This window comes from Diaporthe batatas, assembly GCF_019321695.1.
Source record: "Diaporthe batatas strain CRI 302-4 chromosome Unknown Contig00005, whole genome shotgun sequence".
NCBI classification, from domain to species: Eukaryota; Fungi; Ascomycota; class Sordariomycetes; order Diaporthales; family Diaporthaceae; genus Diaporthe; species Diaporthe batatas.
Window position 1 is genome coordinate 2718866 of NW_025408552.1, and position 24903 is coordinate 2743768.

The 24903-nt window shown below is 57.6% G+C and overlaps 5 protein-coding genes across 5 annotated transcripts; 2 read left to right on the top strand and 3 right to left on the bottom strand.

Moving 5' to 3' along the window:
* Positions 1–646: 646 nt before the first annotated feature.
* Positions 647–4016, bottom strand: KVR01_005663 (uncharacterized protein). Its single transcript, XM_044787799.1, has 3 exons — positions 2360–4016; positions 1948–2248; positions 647–1872 (listed from the first exon to the last, which is right to left on the bottom strand). The coding sequence occupies exons 1-3, from the start codon at positions 2562–2564 to the stop codon at positions 1245–1247; spliced, it is 1134 nt and encodes a 377-aa protein (XP_044646108.1). The 5' UTR covers positions 2565–4016; the 3' UTR covers positions 647–1244.
* A 1745-nt stretch (positions 4017–5761) lies between these two features.
* Positions 5762–9938, bottom strand: KVR01_005525 (F-actin-capping protein subunit beta). Its single transcript, XM_044789509.1, has 3 exons — positions 9738–9938; positions 9208–9635; positions 5762–9029 (listed from the first exon to the last, which is right to left on the bottom strand). The coding sequence occupies exons 1-3, from the start codon at positions 9767–9769 to the stop codon at positions 8635–8637; spliced, it is 855 nt and encodes a 284-aa protein (XP_044645970.1). The 5' UTR covers positions 9770–9938; the 3' UTR covers positions 5762–8634.
* A 682-nt stretch (positions 9939–10620) lies between these two features.
* On the top strand, positions 10621–13648 carry KVR01_005484 (dipeptidyl-peptidase III). The gene is made up of 4 exons (XM_044794888.1): positions 10621–11024; positions 11199–11387; positions 11464–13004; positions 13104–13648. The coding sequence occupies exons 1-4, from the start codon at positions 10741–10743 to the stop codon at positions 13382–13384; spliced, it is 2295 nt and encodes a 764-aa protein (XP_044645929.1). The 5' UTR covers positions 10621–10740; the 3' UTR covers positions 13385–13648.
* KVR01_005320 (uncharacterized protein) lies at positions 13625–15412 on the bottom strand. The gene is made up of 3 exons (XM_044794629.1): positions 15057–15412; positions 14367–14702; positions 13625–14256 (listed from the first exon to the last, which is right to left on the bottom strand). Exons 1-3 carry the CDS (start codon positions 15168–15170, stop codon positions 14104–14106), a joined length of 603 nt encoding a protein of 200 aa, XP_044645765.1. The 5' UTR covers positions 15171–15412; the 3' UTR covers positions 13625–14103.
* A 386-nt stretch (positions 15413–15798) lies between these two features.
* KVR01_005494 (proteasome regulatory particle lid subunit RPN13) lies at positions 15799–17975 on the top strand. The gene is made up of 4 exons (XM_044794374.1): positions 15799–16115; positions 16183–16258; positions 16355–16862; positions 17192–17975. The coding sequence occupies exons 1-4, from the start codon at positions 16065–16067 to the stop codon at positions 17742–17744; spliced, it is 1188 nt and encodes a 395-aa protein (XP_044645939.1). The 5' UTR covers positions 15799–16064; the 3' UTR covers positions 17745–17975.
* Positions 17976–24903: the final 6928 nt, after the last annotated feature.

Sequence of the window (24903 nt, forward strand, 5' to 3'; positions counted from 1 at the left end):
GTCTCGGAGCCCGGGCGCGGAAGGCCTGGGCTGTCGGCTGGCTGGGCTGGGTGGTAAGCGGGATAGAAGCTGTGTGTTTGTGTGTGTGCGGTATGCCACACACGGCCATGGGCTCCTCGTACTTGCCCAGTCATCATCATTCTTTGCCCGACGACGACAACTCACCTCCGGAGACATGCTACCGACACCACCCTGTGGGCCCCCTACATCGCCTACGCGCCGTGACTTCCCAAATCTGTGCCCCCCTTCCCCCGTACATACATACATACATGCCCACTGTGATTACACCAGAGCGCACGCAGTAGCATCGCATGCGGGAGGGCCAATCGGAAAATTTAAGCCGCCCACTCAGAGATCGTCCAAGACATGGAGGAAACGTGACAGGGAGACCGCGCGGCACCCACCGGCCGTCGACCGGATTCGTTGTAGAAACTGGAGCCGGATGTAGGTACGGAGTAGGTTGCTTGTGGTAATATGCCCTTGGTAGTGCGAGCAGTAGGTGTGTGTGTGTGTGTAAGGGTGTATGCGTGTGTATGTGTGTGTCCATGTTTGTATATATTGGCCCTGTATCACCCCCCCCCCCCCATCGTCCGACTGCGAACCTCGCATGCTGACTCACCTCACCCCCTTGCTCTCTTTCTGTCTTTCTCTCTCTCTCTCTCTCTCTCTCTCTCTCTCTTTTCATTTGACCTCACTTGCTCTCCTCGTGTGGCTACACACATCTACCTCTTTTGAAAGCCTCTTAAGACCACGCCACCGCGGCGTGCCACCATGTTCTTCACTTCTCCGACCGCCTCGAGGTGTGTGCGTAAGCACGGGGACGATGATATGGCCCGGGCGAGCAGACCAGGAGACCAGAAAGGAAACCGGATGTTATAATGGTACATTTATAAGCCAAGGAAAAAGGATCTGGACCGTGGTGTTCGCGCAGGGGGCGGGCCGACCCAATCAATTCGAAGGTGCCAGCGCCCGGCAAGATGCGAGTTTCGAGATTCGGGGAGACTTCAGGCTTTGGCGTGGCTGGGTTCCATCTCCGTGGGCAATGTCGTGTCCAGAAAGAGACGATGTTGGGTTTCTGTCAGGTTTGGTTCTTCCCCGCTGTCGCCTCTTTCCCCGGGGTTGTTTCGTTGGTGAGTTGGCTGGTATCCTGGGCCCATGACCCTCGGCCACACGAGTCCTACGTCGGTTTTCCTTGTTCAAGCTGTTGCTTTATTCCCTAGGGTGTCTTTTTTGAAGGCTGCTCGCTACGGCCACCACTTCATCTTCTTATAACTCTCAATAACTTCCTCCAATAGCTCCTTGTTGACCTGAGGATTTTGGTACTCGAAGCCCAGCACCTTCTCCAGCCTGCTGCCATCCATGCTCAGATCGGTATCCTTGAGCAGCTCCTTCTCCATGTACGGCGTCAGCGGCCCTGGCCTCGTGATGCCAGCAGCCTCGAGGAGGTCCGCCCAGGGGCCGAGCAGCTCATCGTTCACGTCCTCGACCACGGAATCCATGTTGAGCTTGGCAAAGCTGCTGATCAATGTGCCCTGGAAGCCCGTCTTGATGCCAAATATCGAGCCGATCAGCTCGGCCATCTTGCCCTGCGTGGTGGCGCCCTTGTCCACGACGTTGAAAATCGGTACCGGCCCGCCCATGGCCTTGTCGTCCCAATTCTTCTTGCCGGCCGCGTACCACTCTGCCACGGACCAGAGTGCCCGCACGACGTCGTCGATGTGTACTGTGTTTGTGCGGAGGTCTTTCGTCCAGAGGAACTTCATGTCCTCGTTCTGCGCCTTGTAGACACGCGCCATACAAAGCGCTGTCGCGACCCACTGCGAGGCGTAGGGCCCGTAGACGTGGGCGAGGCGGATAATGGCGAGGTTGAGACTGGAAGGGGTGCGCGTGGTTAGCTGGATGTCCCGCCGCCCGCATGGAGGGCTTGGGACGTGTGCTCTTGCTCACCCTTGTATCTTTGCTAACTGCTCCTCGGCCTGCAGCTTAAACGTCGCAATCTTGCTCCATGGTTTTGTCCTGTCGGTTTCTTTGCTCGTCGCAGAATCTGACTTGTATACCATGCCCGTACTCAGTTCAATGAAGGCCTTCACTCCCCGCTTGGCTGCCTCCTTGCCGACGGCCAGCGACAGGCCAAGCGAGCGCAGCTTGTACACCTCATCCTCCTGTGAATATCGAGTCTCGCCGCCGCAGTTGAATACGTAGTCGAATTGCTTCCCGTCTTTTCGGTCGAATATCCGGGCTAATGCTTCTGTATGGGGAGAGTCGGCGCTGTCAGAAACCTGTCTGTCGAGAGGAGACGGAAGGGAGAGGGCTTTCGAACGGAATGGTATTTTAAGGGGGAAAGGGGCCAGTAACTCACGTTCTCTGCTTGCGTCGGCCTGCAGGAACTTGTCGCCAGCGCAGGCCTGGTCAAACTCTGGAGCCAGCCATGCCAGCTGCGGCAGGACCTTGTCGACGACGCGGACCTCGGAGGCCAGGTCGTTCTTGTGGATGTAGAGGGCCAGGAAGCGGCCGATATATCCCAGCCCTCCAATGATCAACACCGAGGGCTTCTCCGCCATCATGGACCGATGCGTAGGGAAAAGGGGGCAGACAGGAAGGGGGCGGCGGCGCAAGGACTCTCGCTACGAGTCACACCCAGCAGAAGCAGTGACGCTCGGTTCAGGTGTTTTGCTGCAGAACGTAAGGGATTGTTGTAGGTTGATTGAGGGAGGGGTGGTTCAAATTCCGTATGCCTGTGCCCTGGGCGGGGCTCTCGTCCCAATCGATGTAACACTTTTGGAAGGGGGGTTTTTGATTTCAATGAACGGTTGGCCCGGGACGACTAGGACGGATATACAGTGACGGGGTCTTGCAGTCTTGTTGTTGGTTCGCGAGGGCGCCGTCCAGGGGAGAAAAAAAGCCGGGGCACGAGGTATATAGCTTGACGTTGAGAGGATTGCCCCAAGAGGAATGCTCGGTGTGCAGGTGTGGATGCTGGGATTGGGGGTGTGTTCTCTGAAGGGGAGGAGGGGGGGGGAGGAACAAGTCGACTCGAGAGGAGGGAGCCGTGGGAAAATTGGTTGGCCGTCAGCAGCCGAGCAGCTGCAAAATACGCGAGATTAAAGCTATCATGGGAGCAGCGAAAACACGGTCGTTGCGGTCCAGGTTCGAGCTGGGGGGGGGGGTTTGTTCTGTCAGGTCCTGCTGGGGTGGAAGAGTGGATGTGGAAGGGTGGGTTTTGGGGGCAGGCAATCTCGAGGTTCCAATGGCCGAGTGGGTGGACGGGGTGGACGGGGTTGCGACGGGGTTGCCAGGATGGGAGGGCAGCTTTTTGGACTTTTGGATGGACGATCGCTCGCTTCGTCGAGAAACCTGAGCCGACTGCACGAGCCAGAGCCAGCCCGACTTCGGAAAGACGCCGCTCTTGCGACAAACTGCAGTGGCTACTGCTGCTGCTGCTGCTGCTGCTAACAAACGGGGGATGGGCCCCAGGGTGTTGTGTGTGTGAGCCAGGCGAGTGGGCGTGGGTGAGCTATTTAGTCTGATCCGCGGGAAGAGGCAGATGAACGACCGAACGACCGAATGACCGAACGAACGGTCAGGACGAACGGGGGGCGTGCAAGATGGTCGTCTGATCGATGCTACCCTCTTCAATCGCAGGCGGCCAGGGCCAACTGGGATGGACGATGTCCACCAGATGAGAGACAGCGGGCGGGTGTAAGTGGATCGGACCGGACCATCACTTCTGAGTCGGTCGGGAAGGGAAGACTGGCCTTCTTCAAGTGCTTCTGCCTGTCGCCCTGGAACCCCTACTCTCGGGTTTTCCCTATCTTTCTACTAAGTTGGTCGATCTTCGTTCGCGTTCGCGCCGGCTAAGCAAGCAAACACCAGCACCCTCCTTGGTCTCAGGCAGGGTCCTTGTATGTGTCATGTATCATCAAATATGTATCAGTAGATGGGCCAGGTGGGCAGGGCGAGTGAGTGAGTGAGTGACGTGGTGCAGACCGTGGCAGCTAAGTATTACAGTACACTCTGGGTGTACGTATCTGTAAGTCTAGTAGTCTACTTATTAAGTAGGTACCTAAAGCAGGTAGTCTACTGTGGTATGCTCCTACAAAGCAACATGTCAAGTCATCAGTCGAGCATGATTCCGGTCGACCAAGGCCCGGAGATTTTCCCAGACGTGCCTGGGTCCTACTATGCACTACCACCACCTCGTCAGGCCGTCCAGACCCATGAGATGTGTACCGAGTACCTGAACGTGTACGTATGTACCTGCATCCACGCAGGTCTCTTGTCTCTGTCTCGGTCTCTCTGTCTTCGGTCCTTGGCCCCCTTTCATCCCTTCTCTCTCACTCTTTCTCACTCACATCTCAAGTCTCACATCACAGTCGGGGTTTGAATCGCAGGGACAACGCAGTCGCAGGGCATAGTTGCACGCCCGACTGCATGCGGACGGCCAGACAGATGGACATGCCAGGCATCCTGGCCCCTCCTGGCCCCTCCTGGCCCCTCCTAGTTCCTCTTCCTGCCTGCATGACCCGGGGCCTCGCTGGGCTGGAAGGCTGGAAGGCTGGCATGCTGGCATGCTGGCAGGCTGGGTCGCGGGCTCAGTAACGAGGCAGATCTTGTCGTCAGGATCCCTCGTCTAAGGACCCGTGGACGCCACCAGAACCTCCGTCTCCCACTCACAAGGGCCGAATGTCAATGTTTCTCGGCTGCAATAGTATCTGTGACACAATGGGGGGTCCTGCGAGCTCTCCTACCCCTCCCCCCGGGCACTCCTCCCCGTCGAGGCTGCTCGTCGCATGTGAGATGTGACAAAACCCACCGCGCTGGAGGACGACATGCACGTAGTTGAAAGTGCAGTGCTGGTATGACAAATTGTCCTGCGCATCCGGGCTGTACCACCGTCCGCAGCGCAGGCGAGGAGAGAGAGAGAGATGAGCTGGAACTGGAGCTGAGAGTTTGGAAACCTGGGGGTTGCCAGCCGTTTACCTTTTTGGCTTGTAGCCCGGAAAAGATGCTGGATGATGGATGAATCTGGAGCACCCACCCGCAGAACCCCTTACATGATGAGCTCGCCCGCCTGTGGGACGAGGCACTCGGGGTTCCAGTGCAGGACAGACTTGAGACAACCATGCCGATGCACCACCGTAACAGGGAGCCGCACAAAGGTAGGTAGATGCTCCCTCCCGGTCTGCCCAGGTACTATGCATTAGCAGCAGCAGTAGGTAGGTAGTAGCGGCAGCATTGGCTAACGAATCTGGCGTGCTTATAATAACTCTCCCTCATACATACACGCAACACGCACTGCTACCCTCTCACGCAGACAGACGCACAGGCACACAGGCACACAGACACACACAAACACTCCCACACTCCCACACTCTACACATACTACAGTATACTGCACATACTCTTTCTCACCAGCCGGCGCGAGACGGAAATGACAACGACTTGGACGGGTGCGCCTGTCTCACCGCGCAGACAATCGCACACCCTTTCCATTTATTAATCTCCACGCGCAGTATCATGACGGCGCACTGTAATCATGTCGCGACTGTTGGCCCGCGGCGTTCCCGTCCAAGATTGACTCTAGTTTCAGGCCTGCATAGGAGCATGCGTTAGTGGATGGGAACGTTTTGGGGCCCCCTCGGGAACAAAACACGACCTGAGTGTGCCTTCCGTCGAAGGGCGGGAGAATGCGGCAGAACGATGCCCAGCCGCCCAGGTAGGGTGGGGCCCCAGGGGGCCAAGCTTCGGCCTCCTCCGCCCTGTTTCCAAGCTTCGTCTGCCTGTCACATTTTTTTTCGACAGCTCGCCCTTCTAGAAGTCTTCGATCAGATTGCCCGAAGCGGAAAGCCCGATGTCAGGGAACTCCTCTGCGGACATTTTTGCAATCCTGCCAACGTCACTCCGCCCCGTCCACCGAGATTCGCGAGACTGACGGCACCATGTCGGTGACAAGCGAGGACTTTGTTGGTCAACGAGCAACTCATGTCACCCACGCCTGATCCTCCGCGCCGCAGCTGGCTGGCCGGGGTTCTCTTCGCGCACGCCGTAGCACCACGGCCACCCGGACCACGAGACATGGTGGTGAGATTCCGTCGCCAAAGGGTTCTGGTTCCTCAGGCGCCACCCCTTTCTCATCTTGCAGACGGAACACGATCGCCTGCTGATCGAGCGTCACCGAAACTCTAGAGTATGAATGAGGCCTAGCATAGCCACACGGCGGGCGACTGGGCCATCCCAGATGGGGTCACCAGACACTGGTGCAAATTTCTCGCTGCAGGAGCTGTCTGTCGTCCAATTTCCCCTGCAGAAACTCTGCAGTAGAAGCCTCCATCAAACTCCAGAACAGAGAAATGGGGGCCCCGGACTCCGACTACACTAGCCTGGATGGCACCCCTTCCCTCAGTGCACGGCAGTCCAAGACCTCTCGGCTCTGGGAGAACCAGCAAATTTCCTCTCTCGCTCCCGTCCTCCTTCCTGTCTTGTCAAACACGGTCCTCCGGCTGAAATCTTTGCAGCCCCTCCGTCCCCTTCCTCCCCACCACGAGGCTGGCGCACGATATCTGGCAGTTGACGACGTGTACAGGCTCCATTGGCTTCTAATATCCCCTGTTGATAAGGCCCTGCGAACATTCAACCTGCCGCACCAGTAACATCCAGACAATTACTGCACTTCCAGCAAGATGGCCGCATCGCAGGCCGCTTGATCACCGCCTGCCACCCATGCTGGAGCATGAGGTCGGGCCAGCGGCCACAGGAGGCTAGGTATTCACTGGGGACGGTCTGGCCGAAGATGTGAGCTCTGAATGCCTGAGAGTGCCGCGGGACGGCCCCCCGTCTCGTCCCCCGGGCTTCCCACCGCGCCGGGAACCCCAATTAGCCTTTTGGCCGTCGTCATCCCAGACGATATCGGCTGTTTGGCGAGAAAGGGGAGGATAAGAGGAGGCTCGTGAATCAGAGACACCTAGACAGCCCTGCGCGGCTGGGTGCCCCGTGTTCTGCGCTTGCTGTTGGGCGCGAGACGGGCCCCGAACCAAAGCGTTGGGATGAGCCTGTGTCAGTAGATCGTTCATCGTGCAGAAGCGCAAAGTCTCTTTTTTTTTTAACTCCCACACCGAGCCTCTCAGGGGCCCCTGCTGGTATCTCCGCGGCTGGGGATGACACACGCACACTTACACTTACCATGCACATGCGAGGACACAGACCAACAAACAAACAAACAAACAGAAAGCCATAACGGAAGACTCGTCACACCCTTTTGGGAGGCTTTGAACACCACGCGCGTGCGCAAGATTGTCTGCAGGCCTGCAGTAGGCTGGTCTCGTCGCCGGGCTTCGGAGACGCGATGGGACAGTTTGGTCACTTTGACCCCTCGCAATGTACGGACGAATCCTTGGTGCATACGCATAGCCTGCCTCTCCCTCCTCCTTGGGGAATTTTCGCCTTTCTTTTCCCTTACAGCAGTAGCAGTCATGGCACTCCGGAACGAGTGTTTCCCGTCGGGCCCTACCTGGACTGAACAAACAAGACACCGACTCGGCTATGAGTAGCCTTATTGCCGAATGTATTCAGACATGATGCTGGCCTCGGTCAGATGCCAGAAGCCTCGGTCTGACCTCACCGCCGTCAGGGATTGCAGGGGCCGACAAGCGACAATTATCGCGAACGTAAAAGGACGACCGGCAACACAGTCGGGAGAAACATAGCATCACCCATTCCCCGTAGGTGGTGACAATGGGCCGCGTAAACTACCTCTGTAGGATATCCCCTTCCCCCTTCCCACCCTTAGGCGTGAAGGAAGCACAGTCCCGGCTCCTCGGGAAACTGAGCCGGTGAACGCAATGCTTGATGGGGGGAGGGGGATGGAGGATAAAACGGGCCAAGGGTCTTGTCCAGACTGCGGGCGTGTGCAATGTCAGCGGCCGGAGCCGAGCCTAGATCTACGTGCGGACATCATATTCCTTTGAAGTGCCCGCCCGCCAAGCTCGGCCGATGCGCATTGCATGTCAAGTGCGAAAGAGAAAAAGTCTAAAAGGGAGTACATCTGACAGCAGGGATTTGGGGTTGGTGGTTGGGGTTTCCTAAACAGGCACATCCGCAACGACCACCGGCTCTAGTGAGCGACTGTGCCGAGTATGAAGGACAGTACGCATGTGTGTTCTCTGTGGGTAGGTATTCTGTGTATGCAAGTCATTCCGCCACCGGCGAAGCTGCAGATTCCAAAGAGTCAAACCACCCCTGACTTCCCTTCCATGTCACCCTGCTGCTGCTGCTGCATGTTTTGTTGGCCGAGGTCCGGCGTCCAAAACAGCCGTCGGACACAAACCCGCGAAGGACATAACCTTATTGCTACCTGGACGCAGTGCGCAATGGGAGCGCGAGGGCAGATAGGGGGGAGGGAACTGTACTTCTCGAAACAACACGTTGCACAAAGACGCCGTCTCATGATCTATCGTTCATCTCCGCGTAATAAGAGCATGACGCATGTGCCATATCCTCCATGCCCAGCAGGGATAGGCGTCAACTCCTGCAATCAAGACCCGCGTGTGTCATGAGCCTGCCTCTGGCCCGTCCGCCCCATCACGTCGCGCGGCTGGCCTCTGCAATTACGGAAAAAAACATGGCGCAGTGGTTGCCTCACCGGCGCATGCTGCCGATGATCTCCATCTGCGCGTCCCTGTCCTTTTGGCCCTCGCTGAGGCTCCCGGCCGACCTAAGGTCGCCCACCACGTCCTTGGCCTTGCCGAAGTACACCTCCTGCAGCAGGTTGCGCATCTTGAGCTCCATGTCCTCGACGAGGCGGCCGATGTTGGCGATGTGGCTCTCGTCCGTGTCCACGGGCAGCTCCTGCTCGACCTGCCGCGTCATGTTGCCGCTCAGGTCCATCTCGCCGAGGGTGACGTTGCCGTTGGCTGCCAGGCTGAGCATCACCGTTGAGGTCATGCGGTAGTGTGTTGTGCGGCCTCGCTCGGAAGCCTCAAAGACATGGATCGAGTCCCAGACACCGCTGCTGCTGCCGCCAGACGGGGAGGCTAGACGAGGTGAGACATGTCAGCTCGGCTTCTGGGAAACAGTGATATCGGCAGGGAGAGACACCACTGAGCCTCGGGGAAATAAGGCGCTGATGAGCGAGAGACGCCCTCGCTTATAGACGATACCTCCTGGCCCCACCAGGCCACACTCCTCGACGGGCACACGCTAGAGACTCACACTTCTTCAACAGCACCACGCCGGCAAACCCATCGTCCAGATTCCACAGGTAGACGCTAGAGACGCCCCCCTCATAGTACAATTCACGGTAGATGTCGAAGGCCTCGTTCGCCTTGACCTCCATCTTTCTCACACGCTCGCCCGGGACGGCACCCTCGCCGGCGCCGTCGTTGCCACCGGCTCCTACACCGCCTGGTCCGGCCTCGTCCAGCGGCGGGTCGAACTGGTTGGACCACGGTGAGCGGTACGAATCGCCATCGCGGTTGTAGTCACAGAGCAGGTAGTCGCGGCCAGATTGCTTGCAGCGCTTGACGACGAGGGGCTGGTCGACGGAGGACAGCAGGTCCTCGGTCAGGTCTGGGGCGAGGCGGATAATGTAGTCGAGGTTGCGCTGGGTGTACTTGGGGTTGAGGCGGCGGAGGAGGTCGCTGGAGGCCGGCAACGGGGACGGGGACGGGTTAGCCTCTGGCAGTCAGGGGGGGGGCATGTGCTGGCTGTTGGCCTCTCAGGGGGTGGTGGACATGGCTTACAGGGCCGAGTCGAATGGATCGGCCGAGGACATGTTGGGCGACGTCTGCGAGCTTCACAACAAAAAAAAGCCGTAAGACTCTTGCGAAGCGGGGAATAATTGGCGTGCAGGCGATCCTGGACTGGTCGACAGGTTGGTGTGCAGGTAGTTCGGGAGGTGGAATGCACAGAGGAGGAGAGTGGATGTTGGTGGCTTGACAGCTAGAGAGGTTCAGGTTGTTAGCTACACCGACGTTAAGTGTGCCCCTCAAGCTGCCCCTCCAATCCCTGGGCTCTCGGGCCACCCCTGTCGTCACCTGCGTCTGCCAACCTTGAGCCGCTTCCCCAGATTCTGTTAGGCCAATACCTGGCACCGCATCTTGCCACAGGGAGATCTCGTGCCCGTGAAACGCTGCGGCCGTGCAGCGATTGATGCTGCTTCTGCTGCCGGGCGGGTTGCGAAACGATCAAGGTTGACTCTTGTAGCTGTGAGCAGCGTATCTGCCTATGTGTCTACTGTACAATCCGTGCCCAGAATGCCACCCTATGTGGATATGGTCGAGTGACACCAGTACAAGACACATCCCGGCAGACCGTTTGCTCTAATGCTGTGTCTACCCTCCACAGGGCGAAACTGTAGCCATTGAGCCCGAATTTATATTCAGCCAGTAGCACGTCACTATATTCTGCTCTGGATTCCCCGGACTCTTGAGAGCCAAAGACAAGAATTCATCCAGCCTGATTGTGACCGCTTATGGAAGCCGCTGGAGAGGTGGCTGGAGAATGGGGCAGCGGCTACCAGCGGGTGGGTAACACCCTAACAAGCGGACCTTTCCGACGGTTGGGTCCTGAGACGAGGGGACCTGCCCGTCTGAGGCACTCTCGCGAGACCAGGATCGTTACTATAGCACCCAACCGCAAGCTAAAACAAAGAAGCTTCGGGCAGGCACACAGGCACAGTGGGAACATTGGATTACCTAGACCAGTGACGGCACCTGTGGTGAAGGCCGGGAGACGACATAATAAATGCATCGTCTTCCCCTCTCCGTAGCAAAGACAGCAGCTCGTCGACTTGTCACATCGAGCCCCATTGCGCCCAAAACAACTGCACTTGTTGCCTCGAGAGCCTCACGTGTCCCTGCGGCAAGCTTCACCCTCACCCAGCCGACCCGTCAACACCTCACCATGGATGCCAAGGAACTCTCAAGCTACCTGGCCGACTCGCCCCCAAGCGTCGTGCCCCTGGAGATCGCCAAGCACTTCGACGCCCTGACCGACAAGCAGAAGAGATATGCCCATTATATCAGCAAGTGAGTCCGTTCAACGCTCACTTTCGCCTATTTGACAGCCTCCCGCTGTGGCAGTCTTCCTCTGAGATGATCTCACACCATGACCTCCTCCGGGATCAGTGTCTGCTCCGACTCCTCGTCGACCAGCTTGTTCCATCCTGGGTAGAATCTTCACATCACTGACACTTGGACCAGAGCCTCGTTTGCCGGCCAGCGCATCACTCTGCGGCAGGTGTCCCCGGAGTCTGAGCCCATCTTTGACTTCATCCTCGCCTTGCACAAGAGCTGCAAGGGCGACTGGAAGGCTCTCGGCCAGAAGGCCGGCGTCAGCGAGGAGGATGTGACTCTTTTCTTGCAGTGGGCCGCTCAATTCCTTGGGAACAGGTAAGCGCAAGCGAACATACGCCGTAACTTTGGGTGTTTTCTTATCATTTCAGCCATGTTGACAAGAAGCCTCTAGTGGCAACTACAAGTCATTCGGCGACAAAAAGTTCATTCCGAGATGCAAGGAGAGCGATGTCGACAAGCTAGCTGCCACGTCGCCTGAGGCCGAGAAGTTCTACAAGGCTACCAATGGCGGCATTTTCTCGGCCAGCAGTCCGGGTTTGATGCATTTGGGTTACCCGGATGATGGCCATCTTACCACCTACTACCCCGACTCCCCAGACGTCACCAAGGCAGAGGTTGGAGCCGTTGCCGACTTCATGGAGAAGAAGGGTCTGCTGCCTGAGAACACCAGGCTGAGGAAGACCAAGGACGGAGTCTTCGAGATCCTGATCGCATCAGCTCAAACCAGCATACCTTCCGAGGGAGGTGACATCGGAAAGGAAACCGAGTTCAAGGTGAACGACGGGGCGTTGGCTGGGAAAACCATCAAGCTCGTCTACGGAGATCACGCCAAGGAGATGGCTATCATTGCCGACAACATCTCCAAGGCTGCCGAAAATGCAGACAACGAGACCCAGAAGAAGATGCACCTCGAATACGCGAAATCCTTCGATTCTGGCTCCTTGCTGGCTTTCAAGGACAGCCAGCGTTACTGGATCAGGGACAAGGGGCCCGACGTGGAGACCAACATTGGTTTCATCGAGACATATCGTGACCCCGCAGGCGTGCGAGGCGAGTGGGAGGGCTTCGCAGCCATGGTCAACAAGGAGCGGACTCGTGCTTTTGGGGAGCTTGTCAGCTCAGCGCCGAAGCTGATCCCTCTTCTGCCCTGGAGCGCCGATTTTGAGAAGGACAAGTTCCTTGCCCCCGACTTCACATCTCTCGAGGTTCTGTCTTTCGCAGGATCAGGAATACCGGCCGGTATAAACATCCCGAACTACGATGATATCAGGCAGTCGGAGGGTTTCAAGAACGTCTCTCTCGGTAATGTTCTCGGTGCGAAGGCACCTAACGAGAAGATCCCTTTTATTCGAGACGAAGACCTCGAGATTTACCAGAAGTACCGTGACGCTGCCTTCGAGGTTCAGGTTGGTCTGCACGAGCTGACAGGCCACGGGTGTGGCAAGCTGCTGCAGGAGACCTCCCCCGGAGTCTTCAACTTCGACAAGGAGAACCCGCCAATCAGCCCCCTCACCAACAAGCCCGTTACATCCTGGTACAAGCCGGGACAGACCTGGGGGTCCGTCTTCGGTGGCCTGGCTGGAGCCTATGAGGAGTGCCGAGCTGAGCTCGTCGCCATGTATCTCAGCTGCGAGTTCCCCGTGCTCAAGATCTTTGGATTTGGCGATGGCACCGAGAAGATGGACAGCGAGGCCGGCGACCTGCTGTACGCCTCGTACCTGTCTATGGCGCGAGCCGGTCTGGCCTCGGTCGAGTTCTGGGACCCCAAGAGCCAGAAGTGGGGACAGCCACATTGCCAGGCGCGATTTGCCATCCTCAAAAGCTTCCTGCAAGCCGGCGAGGACTTCTGCAAGCTGGAGTCCTCGGCCGATGATCTTTCGGACTTGAAGATCCACCTTAACCGAGACTTGATCCTGACCAAGGGTCGCAAGGGTGAGTTGCTTCCTGAGCGGTTCCCACCCCCCATCAGTCCTTTTTCTCTCTTGTACGAAAAGTTCCAGGCAGTACTTAACTAACAATCGCAATTACCAGCTGTGGGAGACATGCTGCAGAAGATCCACATTTACAAGTCGACCGCCGACGTTGAAACCGGCACCAAATATTTCGCCGAAGACATGTCCGCCGTTGGACTTGAGTACTGGGGCACCAAGGTCCGCCAGGTGGTCGTGGCCAACGCACAGCCGCGCAAGGTCTTTGTCCAGGCCAACACCTACCTGGATGAGGCGAGCGGCAAGGTGACATGCAAGGAATACGAGGCAACGCTGGAGGGGATGATCCAGAGTTGGGTAGAACGCGAGGAGAAGCAGCAATAGGGAAGGCAGATGACGGGCTCGGTGCTGGGGCGCCGAACCCGCTCCTTACTTTAAACGTGAGCACCCGTGGTGTATGTAGTTGGCTAGCCTCCTCCGCCCTCGTGACGACCGCCGCGGATAAATAACAAGATCCCACAAACCCACTTATGTGTACACAGATCACATGTCGACTCGGGCCTGCAAATGCGTGACGTATGGCAAGCATCCACCCCCCACACAGCGAGCGGCAAGGACAACGGCTTCCGACGTGCACACGTCTTGGATTGGGGATATCTCTAGATGCTCAGTACCAATACCGGAATTCACACATCCAGGAGAGGAGTTTGTTTGGACGCCCTTCTATATCACACTCGCAGTCACACACAACCAGATTTCTCTCGGGCCTTTTCTTCCCCTCTTGTCAAAATTCGTTTCATGTCCTCATTCGTGAAAAGCTCGGCACGCAGGACCACCGAAACTTTGGTTTGACCGGTTCTGTTTGGTTTTTTTGTGATGTTTGGTAGAATTCCCTCATTACAGACGCCGCGAATGAACCGAAATCTTCGACATGGAAGATGCAAGTGGCCTAGCCGTAGGTCATCCCTAATTCCGATTTCCACGAATGCCGCTTTGTAAACCCCTCCCTAAAAAGCAAAGTTTCATCTTTTTTCCGGAGGGTGTTCTTGGTGTGTCGTCGTGCGCCACGCCCCCTTCCCAACCAACCGACAGCTTGACATAATCTACCACTTCATCTCGTGGGGCTTGTCACCCTTGCGCAGGCTGAAGGAGGAGGCCAGGTAGCTCGCGAGGAACTCGACCTTCTTGATGTTGGCCAGCAGGGACTTGTCGATCGCCTTCTGGTCCGCTGCCCGGGTGGAGGAGACCTCCTTCTTCTAGAAATCACAATCCTGTTAGCTCCTATCGCTCTTTTTCCCATGTGCCCCATCCGCCGTCCTCTCTGGACACCAGGGGCACCCAGTCGCTCGGGACAGTTGTTTCGTACCTGTGCCTTCTCGCCCTGCTTGAAGAAGGCCTCCTCGCCGGCCTTCTCCTTGGTCTTCTCTCCGACGAAGTACTTGGGCTGGCCGACCTCCTCGATCTTCTTCTCGTCGACTCCGGCCAGGTCAACCTTCTGGGATGTGGCGATGACGTATCGGGAGTTGACGCGGCGCAGGGGGACACCGTTGATCTTGAAGGGACCGGTAACGAGGAGAACACCCTGGTCGAGGTTCTTCAGGAGGACGACGCGCTTGCCACGGAAGCGGCCGGCGAGGAGGATCAGGATGGTACCGGGCTGGAGGGACTTGCGTGGCTGCCAGGCGCGGACGGCCTTGCGGACCTGTGGTGATGCATGAGTTAGCTACTATGCCGTGTGGTTTGTTTATCCCGACCAAGTGCATCATGCCGCGGGTCTGCCGCCTCTCCGGTCGCGAAACCCCCCAATATTGCCTGGTCGTCCATTCAAATGTGTTGCCTATAATTTCGAAATTCGGTCGCGTTGTCGATCATGCCAATGCTGTTGCTGTGGTTGTCGGTTTGGTCGTTGCCATTCTCATTCGAGAGAGAATATGGCCCTCTTTGCGCTCCAGCTCGTCTCCACCGAGCTCTTTGATATCGCCATCTTCCTCGCGTCCGTGTGTCCCAAGCTCCTCCACAAGTAGAAAAATCCCGTGTCGGGCAAATCGCAACGTACCTTGCGAGGCTGGGCATCGGCCTCAGCAGGGTACCACTTCTGGGCCTTCTCGGAGTGGTGAGGGACCGACCGGGTGCCCTTGCCGAACTTCTTGGACTCAACCTTCGCCGACATTTTGAATTGATGGAAGGGTTAGTGGTGAAGGCGAGAAGGAAAAGAAACGAAACGTGGTACTGTCGTCGTCGTCTGGAGAAGTGTTGCTGGGGGGCGGGTCGGGTTCGCGATAAGCCAGAAAATCCAGAAAACCACTTGGTGCGGCTGCCACAGGTTTCCGGGAGATGACAAAGCAAGCGATCGGTGGACGGAGGCACGTATCACCGGTTAGTTTCACTAGCACACCCGCGCTAAAGACTTGCAAATTCACTACCTCCACATGGTGGAGCCACTATACAGACGAGGTGCCGCATGGACTTGGCAGGCAAATGGCGTCGTCCACTGTGGATGATCCATCACCACCCAGCTTACAATTCACCTTGAATCGCAACAGATTTCCGGTCTCTCCTATGGCGGTTGTTGACTGGTGAAAACCCGGAATTTGAGAGTTGGGCGAACTTGTCGGATTTACACAGGTTGCTATACGGGCTGCCATGTGGAATTCTCTGAAATGTGTGGTGTCTACAGATGCACATGTTCAAATCTAGCAGATTCCATGGGTTCAAGCATAAGATAGATATCATGAGTGCTGAGAATATGATTGCTGTGTAAACAAACGATTAGTGCTTGCTCCGACTCGATTGCTTAGGTAAAAGCGTCAATCGCCCGCCCCCTGCCCCCCTGTCAGCAACACGTCAGGGACCGCAGCCTTCCCGCTCTGCTGCTTGGCTGGAGCTCCATCGAAGCTGCCTGTCCGGACGGATTTACCTACACTACACTACACTACGATCTTCATACTTCCGACCAGAAGCTGCTCGCATCAACAGCCTCCCTAACACTTTCACACCCTCCTTTCCACCCTTTTAGAGCGGATTGGATTCTGGACTCATAATACACCCCCACTAAACCGGCACCATGTCTCTCCGGCCGATAATTACCTTCAAGGCCGGCATCTGCGAGGTCGACGTTAGTCTCTCCAACCCGTGTATGATATCGGCACACGCGAACTGTAGCATACTAACCTGTAGAGTAGCAATCTACCAAGCCATACAAGGTGAAACCGTCACCACGACCCGGCTACATCTACCTCTACCAAGCTTCCGACGATGGTAGGCAACGACGTCCCCCAACCCCCCTGCCGCCGTCTTCCCCTCGGAAGCCGTCTTCCCCTCGGACACCTTGAAGCTAACCCTCCCCGTTTGCAGACCTCCTTCACTTCTGCTGGCGCGAGCGCAGCGTCCCCGCAGACCAGCCCGAACTCGACCTCACCATGATCCCCGGCGACGGCACCTTTGTCCCCGTCGAGCCATCCTCCGAGACCCCGTCCGCCAGGACCCAGGGCCGCATCTTTGTCCTCAAGTTCGAGTCCTCCTCCACAAGACACCTCTTCTGGCTACAGTCGCACCCCCAGAGCAGCAGCGGCGACGCGACCTGGCTGTCCCCGCGCGACCGCAAGATCGGCGAGATCGTGAACAACCTGCTGCAGGGCGACGAGGTCGACGTCAACGCAGAGCTCGCCTCGGTGGGGAACGGCGGCGGCGGCTCTGGCGGCCGCCGGGATGCGGACGGTGACGAGTCCATGGAGGATACCCAGGGCCATGGCGGCGACCGGTCTGAGCCTGGCAGTGGCGGCGCTGGTGCGGATGCCACGGGCGGTGACGTTCGGGAAGAGGGCGAAGAGGCGCGGGAGGGTGGCTCTGACGGTGCGAGAGCGTAGGTCAACTTCTCCCCTTCTCCTTGTTTGAAAATCACCGGGAGCCTGCAAGAATTGCGGGTGCAGCAAGCCACACGGTGTCGTGGGCGCCGCCTGACGAGAGAGCACGGTGTTGTGCAGAGATGGCGCGAGACGGGTCCTTTGGCAGGGGCATTTCAAGCGGGAGGCCGCGAGGCCAACAAAACTTGACGATATCAAGATGTACTCATAGACATGATTTTTCACGGGGAGGCAATTGATACTGTGGAATCTACAGACCCCCTCGCCGTCCTGCTCGCTCGCGCTCTCAACATTTCCCAAGTGAACCATCCGCTAACTGGCCCGGCAGTGCTAGCAACATAGCCCCCGACGCCGCAGCAGCGGTGCGCAACTTCCTCAACTCGCTCAACCCGGGCGGCCAGGGCGGCGCCCCCGGCGGCCAGCACCCGGCAGAGGGCAAAGCGTACCCGCTCCTGAGCGACCTCCTGGAGGCGCCGACGACGGTGCCCATGGTGCGGGCGGCGGAGGAGGGCTACATCGACAGCCTGCTGTACTTCCTGCCGCCCTCGGTGCTGGTGCTGGCGCAGCAGGGCGAAGGGGCGGCGCCCGACGTCGTCGAGGGCGAGCCTGGCGCCGAGTCGGCGGCGGCGGCCATCGCGGCCATGACGCCGGGCCAGAAGAAGGCTCTGCTCGAGAAGGTGCTGCGGTCGCCGCAGTTCCACCAGTCGCTCGCCAGCCTCACCATGGCGCTGCGCGACGGCGGCCTGCCGTCCATCGCCGAGGCGCTCGGCGTCAAGGTCGAGAACGGGGGCTACATGCGGGGTGGGGGCATGCCGCTCGGCGGTGGCGATGCCGTGGAGGCGTTTGTCGAGGGCGTCAAGAAGAGCGTGCAGGACAAGTAGCCTGTCGGGCGGTTCTAGCAAGGGGTTCGGCCTACCTGTTTAGGTGGCAGGCACCCTTGGGCTGATGCTGTGTCATCTGGGGACGGGCTCGCTGAGCTGGGGTGGGCTTTGCTGTTGCCTACTTCCATCCATGTCTTGTTCATAGGACTCGTCTGGCGTGGGCACATATGATCATAGAGAGGCATCCTAGAAAGCCATGAAATCCAAGAGTTCACCATCTTTGCGCCGCAAGTCGAGGAGGCCCTCTGAGCGGCGAGAGCCAAACCGTGAACGCGCGGCGTCGCCAGGCAGCGACTCTTACGGATTCATCCACCTTGTAAGCCCCCCAGCCAGCCCATGCGAGCCCCCGCCAGGCAGTGCTTACAAAACAAGACTACGAGTTGTGGGTAGATGTGGGTGTGCTATCGTTGTTAGGCACCCAGGTCGTACCTTGGTGTAAGTGGGTACATTACAAGCAGCCGATGCCTCTGCGTGTCACACACTGGGCAGGCAACCAGCCGCCGCGCAAGTCATGCGCACGCAGTGTCGTTCTCTCCTCATGCTCTCTCGTCTTGGCACATCGTGGACGGACACCCTCCTTTGCAACGAACCTCGTGAGGACGAGACGCTAAAGCGGCAGTGGCTGCACAGGCGCGGTTGTCGGGACTGTCCTATTCGTGCGATGGGACTCGAAGCTTCTGTCTTCGGGGGGGTGTGGGATGGGATGCACGTGTGGCTTGCCGAAGGTCGCCCAGAGCTCAGGCCGCGCACGAGACTGGACGGACGGTGCGTGCGACACTGAGGTTGTTCCGTCTCACCCACTACTATGTGCAATACGGGTACTGCATGGCAGCCTCAGCCCAGTAGCCTTACGGTCCGCATGGCTACGTTGCCGTAGAAGCTCGACCGACAGGATCCTGATAGGATATTGGTAAGTATGCACGGTACAGAAGACGAGAGAAAGACAATGCGTCCTAGTCAAAAGTACCCCTACAACACACCGCTTAAGTGCCCTGTGGGAGGTCTGCTGGCTGCCGTAGTCATTTCGAGAATCAAAGGGCTGATCGTCCACAAAGCAATATGCCGCGGTGAAGTATGACCAGTTATTGAAGTTATTCATATATGTTTATGATCCCTGTGTGCTGTAGCCAAGCTGACTGTGATTGATTCGGATGACGGTGCTTCTTCGGTCCTGCTCAGGCTGGTTGCTGCACGATGGTGCTAAGTGGTTGGCAGAGCAGGTTGAAGCAGTGCGTCATGCTCTCTGGTGTGGATGTACATGCAGAGTGGGCTGCACTGAAAGTGTAGGCACAGTGAAAAGGGTTTTGGTTTTGACTGTGGGCGGCAGCGACAGCCGGCCCCACGACGATCTGCGGGGGTCGCTTATTCTGAGCCAGGCAGAGCGAGATGACTGGGTTTGATTAGACGCAAGGGGGGTCAAGTTGGGGGTTTGCGAGGCGTTGGTATTGTCTGCATGGCAGCATGGACCAGGAAAGCGACCAATCATGCTGGGAATGACAGACAGAGTCAGAGACCCCATGGTGTTCGAGAAGCTTTGATGGTGCGGAAAATGTCAAAAGGCTGGCATGGCTGCACCGAAGTCCACAGGGTTGAGCCCGAGCCTGATACCGAGGGGTCGGTTCTTTACCCCACAGTCCTCTGGTGGCTGGTGTATTAGCAGACAGGTACTATGAACAGGATGGCCGTGGCCGCTGGCGCGCCTATTAGAGTGCAGGGTCGTATTAGCAAAAACCGCGAGCAAGTTGTTAGGGTGTCCTAAGGTCGTTGGCAGGGTGGTGCTGGTGCGGCGCACATCCAACGACACGATGGCGTTGTGTCTCAGCACTTGTGCACATAACACAGTATCCTCTTGCCTCGAACGAATGGGTCATTGTTTGAGACAATACACAGTACCGCTCGGGTCTCGCAGGGTCTGGCGAGCTTCGGGCCGTGGGATCGCAGCACCGGGTGGTGGGAAAAAAACCGCGCAGCTGGGCCGACGCACCGGAAGCGGGCTGGCGTGCTTGCTTGTGTGGCCTCTCGGAACAATGTAACGTCGTCGACGATCCAGGCGTGGGATTTAGTGTAGATGGTGCGTGCCACCAGATCGGGACGGCCGTCACGGACACAAACTGGGGTTCCAGAAACAAAGAAATGCTGGGCACGATGCAATTGCGGACGAGCAACGACTGAGCAAGAGGGGCTCGCCGGTGAAACAGACTCAGCTGGCTGACTCGACCCAGCTCGAGCCGGTCGTCCGTACTTTCAGCGTCCAGGCATGGGGGCAGGGGCAGGTGGTTGCCCCACAGCTAGGTTCGGTTGAATTGAAACGACTCCGATCGGGTCGTGTGACCCCTCCTGATGATGATGAAGAATGACCAGACGAGTGAGAAGAGAAGTGCATCCAGCCACACCGGAAGATGGGATATTACACACCGGGAGCAGACTGGCAGGACTGGGTGGGCTGGCTGGCAGAATGCTAGCCTCCAGGGAACAGTGGTACGGGCCATGTGGCGTTGGATGTCGAATCTAGTGTACCTACTGTGGTAGACATTCGTCCCCTGCCGTCCATGCCACACAGTGTGCCCAGACGGCTGATTTTAATTGGGCCCAGCTGTCTGGCAGAGAGGGGTCAACGGCGAGTGACCCCCCCCCAATGACAGATGATCCGCACCTGCAGCAACCCCTGCCTCTGACTTGCTTGACTTTCGCGGTTACACCCATAATTAATCGTCAACAACTGCCCTAGAGGCTCGTGGTCTGCAGCTGCGACAGGATCGGGTTTGCGTTGAGTTTTGAGTTGGGACGGCCTCAAAGCTTCGTTCAGCATGCGGGCATCTGCACCCAGAAGGAAGGATGATGGATCTGATGCCAACTTGCCGTCCCGCCAGGGTCACAGTAGGAAGCAGGAAGTGTCTGCATTCTGCATTCCGCATTCTGCACCTGCTACCTGACCTGCAACCTCGCAGCACCTATCACGTCCTGATCCCAAGCTGACCCTGGAACCAACGGTGGGATTAATCAATCGCTTCCTTCTTCTGGACCCGGCTAGGAGTGCTAGCTTCCTTAGGCTCGTACCAAAGGTGCAGTAGACGGCCGACGGGGTTCGCGACTTTACCCTGCAGAAGCCTGGCCAGGCAGTCTCTGGTACGGAGCAGACTACGTCGTGGGTTGCGACACACCAAGTACGGAGTACTTGACCTAGTCCATACCCCCTCCCCCACCACCACCACCGCTGCAGCCGCACCTGAGTTTCTGCGTGTTGGCTGTCCTGCTTGATCGTTCTGTTCGTTGCAACCTCTGGATATCCATAGCCTTCTGCGTGTGGTGGTTCGTGTGGTGTGTGTGTGTGTGTGTGTGTGTGTGTGTGTATCTGTGTGTGATATCTGTGTGAATCTGTATGTATATGTATGCGTGCATGTTATCATGTACAGATAGATAGACAGATGTACAGGACCTGCCCACGACAACCCCGAATTCCCGTCAGGCCGAGTCAAGCCATGTTGGTTTGAGATGCAAGAGGGCCTGAGGGCGTGCACCAGCCCCGCCACACAGTACCTGCTCCGTAGGCCCTGTCGCTCACTTACAGCAGCCTCTGGTACAGACTGTACAGTATCTAGACCACACTATCTGCAGTCAATTCAAGCTACTCCACCAGCGACAGCCAGCCCCCCCCTGCCCGCCTCACCCAACTTGGCGGATGAACCGATCCCCAAGTCCATGGGGAAATAGGCAAACTGCCCCGGACTTGCAGCCATTAGTAGCCGCTGGCAATGATTCCTTCCGCCGCGTCTTCGCATATTCCCTCGAATGCCTGACTGGCCCACGACAAATCGCTCGCTACCTGCCCTCCTCCCACCGTTGCTGCCCTCCTTACCACCGCAGCTCACCTCGCTTACCCGATCGACAAGGTTTCTAGCTCACCTGCTGCTGCTCATCTTGCTGCTTCATTTGCGACCTCTTTGCGGCGCACACCAATTCGCCCCCCTCCAACGCCCTCGTCCTCCTCGTCGTCCTCCTCCTCCTGCCATATCTCCTCGCCCACAAATACGCTCACGCATACGTTCACGTACTCGCTCACGCCGTCTGAGATCCCGCCTTCCGAGACAAGGTTGCATCGGGGAGCTCGCGCCGCACACAGCACATCCCGCGCCGCAGTATTGCATGCCAATTGTCACACTCGGCCAGCCTGGTTGGGACAATAGCCCTCACACCGAGCATTGATCTGAACCGAGTGGGCAGAGTCCCGACAGGACTGTCGCGAACCATTTCCCGGATGTTGGCCCTTCGATCTCGCTCATCCACCTGAACGCCTGGGTTCGGCCGCTCAGCCGGCTCGACGTGCCCTCCTCCTCCTCGCCCCCCTTTCCCCGTCCGCTGCTCGCTCGCTCAGCTTAGCCACACACTCGCTGCTATATTATCATGGCCGCCTTCATGAAGAAGCTGAGGAGCGCCAGTACTGTAAGTTGCCTACGAGCGCTGTCTCCAGTCTGCGCGCCCGCGCCCGCGCCTGGTCCCGCGCCCGGTCCGACACCGACTTCGGCCCGCAAATGCGCTGTTGTCCTGGACCGAGGGCTAACATAGAATACAAATGGCTTGCAGGGCGCTTCGACTGCCACCAAAGATCCGACGCTCAAATCCAAAAAGGACGAACCGCCACAAGAACTAACGCCACTGGAGAAAATGCTACAAAATGCAGGGCCGGTGCGGAGTGACGGGAGCGACAAGTTCTTTGGCCTGGAAAACGTACGTCACGGGCGCTCCTTGACCCCTGTACCTGCTTGACATACGAGCTAATTTGGTGTTTCTTCAGTTTGGCAATACATGGTACGAGACACTTTACACCGCATCCGACGATACTCGGCCCAAGACACTGACTGTGGGGCAGTTATTGTAACTCCATCGTACAGGCGCTCTACTACTGTGAGACCTTTCGCACTAATGTCGTGAGCTACCCACCACACACCCCGGTAGGGACGCCGAACGGGCAGACAAGCCAGGTCAAGGTCACCATTCGACCGCCGATGAACGGGAATGCCACCAACCCGGCAAACAAGCAAAAGCCGTTGACGGCCGCCCAGGCCATGAAGCAGAGGCAACAGATCAGTACTGGACAGCTGCCATCAGGGCAACAGAAGCCAGAGGACAGGCCCGACTCCCCTGAATACAAGAAGAAGCAGGCCATGATCAAAGGACCGGTATTGGAACTGGCACAGGACAATACTGAGGCTTACGGTATGGAGGAGTGTACATTCACAGGGCTGAAGGATATATTCACGGCCCTGATTGAGAGCAACACGCGGACAGGCGTGCTGAGCCCCCAGCGCTTTCTGGAGATTTTCAAACGCGACAACGAAAACTTCCGGAACCAGAACCACCAGGATGCCCACGAATTCTACGGTCTCGTGCTGAACGACGTTATATCGAGCGTGGAAGCCAATGCGATGCGGTTGCAGGAACTGGAGGCAACGAATGCGAACGGATACGCGAATTCAGTTGGAAATGCAGTCGGGGCGTCGGCCGCCTTGATGAAGGCCCAGCAGGCCATAGGGACGACATCCCCCGGGACTGGGTGGGTTCACGATATTTTCGAGGGTGTTTTGACGTCGGAGACAAAGTGTTTATCCTGCGAGACCACCTCACAACGAGATGAAACGTTTCTTGATCTTTCCATCGACCTCGAAGAGCATTCATCGGTCACGGCTTGTTTGAGAAAGTTCTCCGACGAAGAAATGCTTTGCGAGCGGAACAAATTCCACTGTGACCAGTGCGGTGGCTTGCAAGAAGCTGAGAAGAGGATGAAGATCAAGAAGCTGCCAAAAGTCCTGGCTCTCCACCTGAAGCGCTTCAAGTACACCGAAGATTTCACTCGACTACAGAAACTTTTCCACCGGGTGGTATACCCTTACCACTTGCGCATGTTTAATACGACAGATGACGCCGAGGATCCCGATCGGCTGTACGAGCTTTACGCAGTCGTCGTGCATATAGGAGGCAATGCCTACCACGGCCATTACGTGTCGATCATCAAGACGCCGGATCGAGGATGGCTCCTGTTCGACGATGAGATGGTCGAGCCAGTAGACAAGCATTTCGTGCGCAACTTCTTCGGAGACAAGCCCGGCATGGCTTGTGCGTACGTGCTGTTCTACCAGGAAACCACACACGAAAAGGTCATGGCAGAACAGGAAGCTGAAGGTCTCGAGGAAGTCCGACTGGAGCGCGAGAAGGCCGACTTGGCGCTGGAACGCGTCAAGACGAATGGCGAGCCGAAATCACCGTTGGTCAGGCAGCTCACCACACCTATCTCGCCAATAGACGACAAGGACAACTTCGCTGCGCTTGACCACGCGAGGACTGCGCCCGGCATCTTCGACCACGCACCGCCAGTGCCATCTATTCCGGAACACATACCTGAGCCCGTACAAACACATTCGCTCAACGCCGCGCCGCCACCAGCACCAGCTGTCGAGCCCAAGACCCCTGTCTCCGCCACGCCCCACTCCGAGGACCCCCAGACACCAAAGGACAAGAAGACAGAAAAGAAAGAGCTCAAAGCCGCCGAGAAAGCCCGCAAGGTTGCCGAGAAGGAGGCGGCCAAGGAGGAAGAGAAGCGACGCAGGGAAAACGCCAAACGAATGCTCGAGGCACGCAGAGCCAACGAAGAGGAACTGCAGAAAGCGCTCGCCGAGAGCAAAGCAGCAGCAGCAGAGGACGAGAAAAAACGGAAGCAGGAAGCAAAGGACGCCGTTGCATCAAGCCCAATCGCCTCGGCCAGCGCGAGCCCCAAATTCCTTAGTAGAGGGCACAAGGGCAGCAAATCGTTGAGCCGCAAGTCCATGGGCTGGCTGGCTGGGAGCTCCAAGGACAAGGACAAAGACAAGGACAAGAACAAAGAGGAAAAGATCCAAAAGCCGGGCAGTAGCCCGTCTGAAGGGGGTGACGTTAATGGCAGCGAGGCAAGGTCGTCATCCACAGCAGACCGGCCAGAGAAGCATGCTCTCAAGGAACGTTTTAGCATCAGCGGCATAGGGAGGAAAAAGAGCAATGTGTTTTCGTAGAAGAGGAGTCCTGGCCGGGTCTTATCGGGATGGACTCCGCTTGCATGGGCGTTTTCACGGGATGGCTTGGATAACCCATGAAGATGGCCGAGCAAAAAAAAGCCACGCCCAAGCGTGGG

Excerpts from the sequence above, each read along its gene's own strand:
- KVR01_005663 (XM_044787799.1), bottom strand. The coding sequence starts at position 2,564 with ATGATGGCGGAGAAGCCCTCGGTGTTGATCATTGGAGGGCTGGGATAT. Across the intron at positions 2,249-2,359 it reads GGCCGACGCAAGCAGAGAAC|AAGCATTAGCCCGGATATTC; the intron begins GTGAGTTACTGG and ends CTCCCCATACAG. Across the intron at positions 1,873-1,947 it reads CAGTTAGCAAAGATACAAGG|TCTCAACCTCGCCATTATCC; the intron begins GTGAGCAAGAGC and ends CACCCCTTCCAG.
- KVR01_005525 (XM_044789509.1), bottom strand. The coding sequence starts at position 9,769 with ATGTCCTCGGCCGATCCATTCGACTCGGCCCT. Across the intron at positions 9,636-9,737 it reads GATCCATTCGACTCGGCCCT|CGACCTCCTCCGCCGCCTCA; the intron begins GTAAGCCATGTC and ends GCCGGCCTCCAG. Across the intron at positions 9,030-9,207 it reads CGTGGTGCTGTTGAAGAAGT|CCTCCCCGTCTGGCGGCAGC; the intron begins GTGAGTCTCTAG and ends CACCTCGTCTAG.
- KVR01_005484 (XM_044794888.1), top strand. The coding sequence starts at position 10,741 with ATGCATCGTCTTCCCCTCTCCGTAGCAAAGACAGCAGCTCGTCGACTT. Across the intron at positions 11,025-11,198 it reads TATGCCCATTATATCAGCAA|AGCCTCGTTTGCCGGCCAGC; the intron begins GTGAGTCCGTTC and ends CACTTGGACCAG. Across the intron at positions 13,005-13,103 it reads CCTGACCAAGGGTCGCAAGG|CTGTGGGAGACATGCTGCAG; the intron begins GTGAGTTGCTTC and ends CGCAATTACCAG.
- KVR01_005320 (XM_044794629.1), bottom strand. The coding sequence starts at position 15,170 with ATGTCGGCGAAGGTTGAGTCCAAGAAGTTCGGCAAGGGCACCCGGTCG. Across the intron at positions 14,703-15,056 it reads CCGATGCCCAGCCTCGCAAG|GTCCGCAAGGCCGTCCGCGC; the intron begins GTACGTTGCGAT and ends GCATCACCACAG. Across the intron at positions 14,257-14,366 it reads AGCAGGGCGAGAAGGCACAG|AAGAAGGAGGTCTCCTCCAC; the intron begins GTACGAAACAAC and ends TGTGATTTCTAG.
- KVR01_005494 (XM_044794374.1), top strand. The coding sequence starts at position 16,065 with ATGTCTCTCCGGCCGATAATTACCTTCAAGGCCGGCATCTGCGAGGTC. Across the intron at positions 16,259-16,354 it reads CTACCAAGCTTCCGACGATG|ACCTCCTTCACTTCTGCTGG; the intron begins GTAGGCAACGAC and ends CCCCGTTTGCAG. Across the intron at positions 16,863-17,191 it reads GGCTCTGACGGTGCGAGAGC|TGCTAGCAACATAGCCCCCG; the intron begins GTAGGTCAACTT and ends CTGGCCCGGCAG.